Raw genomic sequence first — 5331 nt, forward strand, 5'->3', positions numbered from 1 at the left:
AAAACAGTTATTTGCCATATGTGCATAATTTATTCAAGTTCAAGTTCGATTGATATTAAGGTTTAACAATAGACCACACCTATGGCAGAAAAAAGTTTGATGGAATCTTACATAGCTTTGGAGTTATTCAAACCTGAAATGTGTCAACAAATTTAAAAAAAACAAACAACACTATTTTGTGAAAGACTGCGGCTATGTGGTCTTGTATTATGACACTTGCCTTCGGACCGGAAGGCCCTGGGTTGAGCCTCGCCTGGTGCATAGTTGAGTCCTTGGAAAAGGCTTTTTACTCACATTCTCTCATCATACTCAGGTGCAAAATGAGTACAGTGTTCTCTCTGTCCAAAAACAAAATTGTAATGTTGCCTAATAGGCATCATGTTCCGTTTTAAATGTTAAGTGTTGCTGTTACCAGGGACCGCTAGTAAAGGGCTTAGTGGATATAGCGCTGTATAAAAGGTCAATATTTGTTTGTCGTTAACCGTGTCGCAGCGATTGCGACATATCTAGGTCATTCCAGCGCCAGTAAAAAGGTTTACATCTCAACATTATCGAAAATGAAGCTTTAACCATTTATCACCATGATTCCTAGCTTGGAATGAAGATCTCAACTCATATTTGAAACATTGCAAAGGAAATAACACTACAATCTCTCTCTTTTATATGTGATCCACCATGTATTAAATCGGGGTGAATTAGTCATGGAAAACTGATTTTTAAGACAAAATTATGAAATTCTATTTGATTTATTGAACCCCATTTAGAAGCCGGAACGCATTTTCTCCAACTAGTCAAAGTCTCAAACTTTTTAATCATAACATGCTCAATTTAAATTCAATCTTCAGCTCTAGTTCATTCCAATATAACACTGTTCGTCACATATGTTAGTGTCCTATTTCTAGATAATATATAAATTAATCTTAACTGGGAAGAAGAGAAGGCTGTAGATTAACAAGACCTGCTACGATAACGACAATATCATCCAAGAGGGGAACAAGGTTAATCGTCAGTCGGCCCTGTAGAATTTTGTACTTTTTAACAAAGCCAATGACTCTCTCTACGTGAATTCTAAGACGAGAGAGCTGTCTAGAAGTAACAACCTCCTTTCCTGTTAACTGCTTCTTTCCCTTAGTGAAAGCAGGCAAATGAACTGTAACTCCTCTCGCAGCACATTCAGAACTAATCAAAAATCCTCTGTCAGCTAGAATCTCATCTCCATGCTCAAGTTTATCCAAAAAGCCAGAGTCGCATGTGATTTGTTTATCTGAAACTCTCCCTCCCCATCCAGCCGACACAAATGAAATTGCTCCACAAGGCGTTATGGAGATGAGGAATTTTACAGTATTGCAATGTTTGTAATTGCTCCATGTTTGAGCTCTGGCAGTGAGTCCATCGGGCCTAGAAAATGGAACTTCGAAACAATCTATAGTAGAAATGACATTTGGAAAACACTTAAAAAGAGATGACATGTTCCTCTGGCAGACATCTCTTTCTCGCCACACAATCAATGGTCTTAAAAAAGTAGCTAAAACAGGATGTAACGAAATGCTTCCGTGTAGACGTCAGTTTACGACAGGATGTACGTCGTCGTAGTATTAGTTGTTGTTGTTATTGTAATCCCTCCGGAACAACCCTTCTTTTGTTGATACAGGTCGTATCAGATCATGCACCTATGGCCCGGAAGTTTGAATTAAACTACGTAGTGTGGGTGTTATTGTGAGAAAGGCATCAATCTTGTTTTCTCCGTAAACTTATAAGCAAAGTAGGATCCCTGTATTCTACGGGAGTGACTTTGTTATGGTATGGCTTGATTGATATCTCGTAACTATGGGGCTGACGAATTTATTTATCCTTGATATGAGGATGTCCGGTATCAGGATGGGTTGTTGTTGTCCATGATTATGGAATCTGGGGGAGTTTTAAGGAATTTCAGATGTTTACGGATATGACTAACATCCGTTTGTGTGGGTAGAATTTTGCTTCGTTTGCTTGATTTTTGCCTATAAATGCCAGAGTTTTGAGCAGTTTCTTCAGACCACTCAGCGGAGTCTTTTAGGCTCATTGTCTCAAAAGAGACCAGACAGCGGAGTCTTTTAGGCTCATAGTCTCTAAGCGATAACCACAGCGGAGTCTTTTAGGCTCATTTGTTTAACTCTTGTGTAGAGTTAGATTAAAGTCTTGTGTAGACTTTGTAGTGCTCAAAGTTCGAGCTGAGACACGTTTTGTGTTAACTCTTGTGTAGAGTGTGATTTAAGTCTTGTGTAGACTTTGCGGTGCTCAAAGTTTGAGCTGAATCAAGTTGTGTTATAACTCTTGTGTAGAGTTTGATTAAAGTCTTGTGTAGACTTAATTTGTGATTTCTATAATCTGTTCGGCTCTGGTGAGATTTTGAATAATATGTTGTGATTACAATTATGATTGTGTTTTGATATCAATATCATAATATCACTTTAAATTTTGAGTCTCAATTAATTAATCAGATAATGAAATTAATTGTGTAATATATTCTTGTTGTAAAGAAAATAAGCTTTTCTTGCTATAAAGCAATATTATTTCATATCTACAAAGTAAAGCAATATTAATCAACATTAATAAATTGATTTGTTAAAGTAAAATAATATTTACTCATTTAAAGTAAACATATTGAATGAGTTCGAATATAGATAGAGTTATATTCGTATGATTATCATGTGATAACAAAATCATTTTCTTTCTTTAAAGTGAATGAGCCGTTGGAGGCTGGGCTTTAACAAGCCAACTATAGGCTATACACTCATAGCTTGACACTAATAGAAACTGTACATTTGCCTGATTTATAAGTTACCTGTGAAGAACCATTTGCTTATTTTAATATCGGAACATTGAGAAACAATTGATCTGTTTATGAATACTGTGAAATCAGAACAATTTCAAGAAGAGACAAATTAACAATATTAGAACAACCTTACAGTTTTTGTTGAATATCAAGGACACTCTTTTGGCTTTCTTCTACACGTCTGGATTGTGTTTAGTTAGTTAGTTAATTATTAGTTGCCTGTATGACTGTGATGGTTGCAACCTATCTGTGAGATTGTCTGATGTGGTAGCGGTTTGGTAAAGTATTGATAATTAATTGATTTAATTATATATTTTCATATCGCTTTCATATCATATTCATCTTCACACCATCTCCATCAATTTGTCATCCATCCATTTGATTTCATACTTATGACATCTATCATTTCATCTTCATATCTCATAATATCTTTGTTATATTGTAATAAAATATATCTTCATTTAGCTTCAAAACCTTTATCAACGTATTGTGTTTGGTTATTGATCGGTGTCGTAGCTTGAATATAGCACACATAAACAAGGTTGCAAACTGCGCTACATAAGCATACGGTTTACGTGCGCACTTTGTGACACAGGAATTACTTTATGAATGACTCTCGCCACTGATGAATTGGAAATCCTGAATCTTAATGCTAAATCTATATTGCTGCTAAAATGTCTAATTTTCATCAAAACCAATAACAACTGATCATCACAAGAAATTGATTTGTTTTGAAGAACAGGAGCAAGTTCCGTTGATAAAAATGTGAAACAGTCAATAGTCACTCCTGCGAAAAAATGAATGTCTTTCTTTACATTGTTGAAAGTAAATCGTTGATCTGCCAAATCTCTCTTAAGTTTATTATTTTCTTCCCTCAATTCAGCCAATATCCCACGAAGATTCAAACAGTCCCTTACACACTTTTCAACAATGTCAGAGACACTGCCATCTGTTTGAGTTCCTGAAAGAAGAAACATAGAAAAGTTAGAATATGTGCAATAATTTAATAATTACACTACAATATATATATATATAATGTTTAACAAGTCATCGTTTATTCTTTCTCATCAGGTTCAACCGGCAAGACTTCGTGATATCAACTTTAAGAAACCAAAACATGGTGAAGATAACTGTTCGACTCCAGTTCCTGCTCGTCCAAAAATCTCAACAAAAACTGTAGATTTGGATGATATTAAACAACGTTTTCCTAATTCAGTCGTGCTGAAATCTCTCAGTTGTACAAATGATGTGCCATTGACCATTGAGAAAGCAATAAAAAATTCTAAGGACAAGTTTCTAGAGGCAGTGACAAAAAGTATGACAGATGCAGCAATTAAGTGTCTTGAAGAAGAGACAAGAAAGCAATCTCAATCTGTCTTGTGGTTTGAGCACCGTTATGGAAGAGTAACATCTTCAACTATGCACAAAATATTGCATGCCAGGAGTGATGATACCATAGTTAAAACAATGGTGGAGAGAAAAGATTTAAGCAATGTGCCAGCTATCAAGCACGGAAGAGAGTTGGAGGAGCCAGCACGTAAAGTCTACACGAATCACCAATCTGGTCTGCACAATAACTTTTCGTGTTCTTCATCAGGCCTGATTTTAAATAAGATGTATCCCTTTTTGGGGCATCGCCGGATGGAGTTGTACACTGTGATTGCTGCGATAAAGGCTGTTTAGAGATTAAATCACCTTACAAGTACAAGGACGGGTTACCCCATGACATAAGTACAGACAATAATTTTCCACTATTTCAACATAATGACTCCCTCGCATGAAGAAAACACATCAATATTATTCTCAAGTGCAGATGCATATGTTAATCAGTGGTGTTAAATATTGTGACTTTTTCCTTGCAACAAACAAGACTTGTCTGCTTGTCAGAGTAAGTCGAGATGAGAATTTCATCAAGGAAATGATTGAGAAAGTATCAAATATATACACTCGCATCACAAACGCTCTGATTACTTTTATCTTGTAACGTGGCTAGACCTGTTTCTTCATGTTATTTATGCTTACCAACGTCTTTGGTTCTTTCATCCAGTTCTGCAGAAACAGAGTCAACAGATTGTTGCAACTGGATTAGAGCCTTTGCAGCAGTCTCCCTGTCTATTTTTTCCTGTCGTCTTTCTCGGGAAGTAAATCTCCTAACACTTGTGTCCCTACTCCTGTTCGTAGTCCCATACCCCAACTCTTTGGAGGGCACATAATCAGGATGCTGTTTGTTCTCATGTGGTTTTCCTGTTAATTAAAAAAAAATATAAATTGTTAAACATGCACATGCTAAGAAGAGAGGAATTAAAAATTCAATAATTCTGGTACGGTTGTTAGTTCTGTTTTTTAAATAAAAATTCAAAGACTATGACACGGCACTCCTTTGACCAACTGCAGTAGGAAAAAATGATATATGTATTATGGAAGTTCTGATAGCTCAGATGGTTGGCAGAGCATTTGTTTCACATGTTTAATATTGAGAGGAAAATGTTTCCTTATCGTAAGACAAATTGAAATCA

At 35.9% G+C, this 5331-nt stretch overlaps 2 protein-coding genes across 2 annotated transcripts; one reads left to right on the forward strand and one right to left on the reverse strand.

Moving 5' to 3' along the window:
* Positions 1-491: 491 nt before the first annotated feature.
* On the reverse strand, positions 492-5066 carry LOC144961886 (uncharacterized; the record flags this gene model as incomplete). Its single annotated transcript, XM_078894923.1, has 3 exons — positions 492-1559; positions 3373-3776; positions 4838-5066. Coding segments are annotated over 3 exons (1272 nt in total), but the record flags the coding sequence as incomplete, so codon positions are not given.
* Positions 3851-4586, forward strand: LOC144961885 (uncharacterized). Its single transcript, XM_078894922.1, has one exon. The coding sequence runs from the start codon at positions 3851-3853 to the stop codon at positions 4496-4498; it is 648 nt and encodes a 215-aa protein (XP_078751048.1). The 3' UTR covers positions 4499-4586.
* Positions 5067-5331: the final 265 nt, after the last annotated feature.

The sequence above is a fragment of the Berghia stephanieae genome, unplaced genomic scaffold (assembly GCF_034508935.2).
Source record: "Berghia stephanieae isolate SIO BIC M18660-M18661 unplaced genomic scaffold, UCSD_Bste_1.3 scaffold4690, whole genome shotgun sequence".
In the NCBI taxonomy this organism is placed as follows: domain Eukaryota; kingdom Metazoa; phylum Mollusca; class Gastropoda; order Nudibranchia; family Aeolidiidae; genus Berghia; species Berghia stephanieae.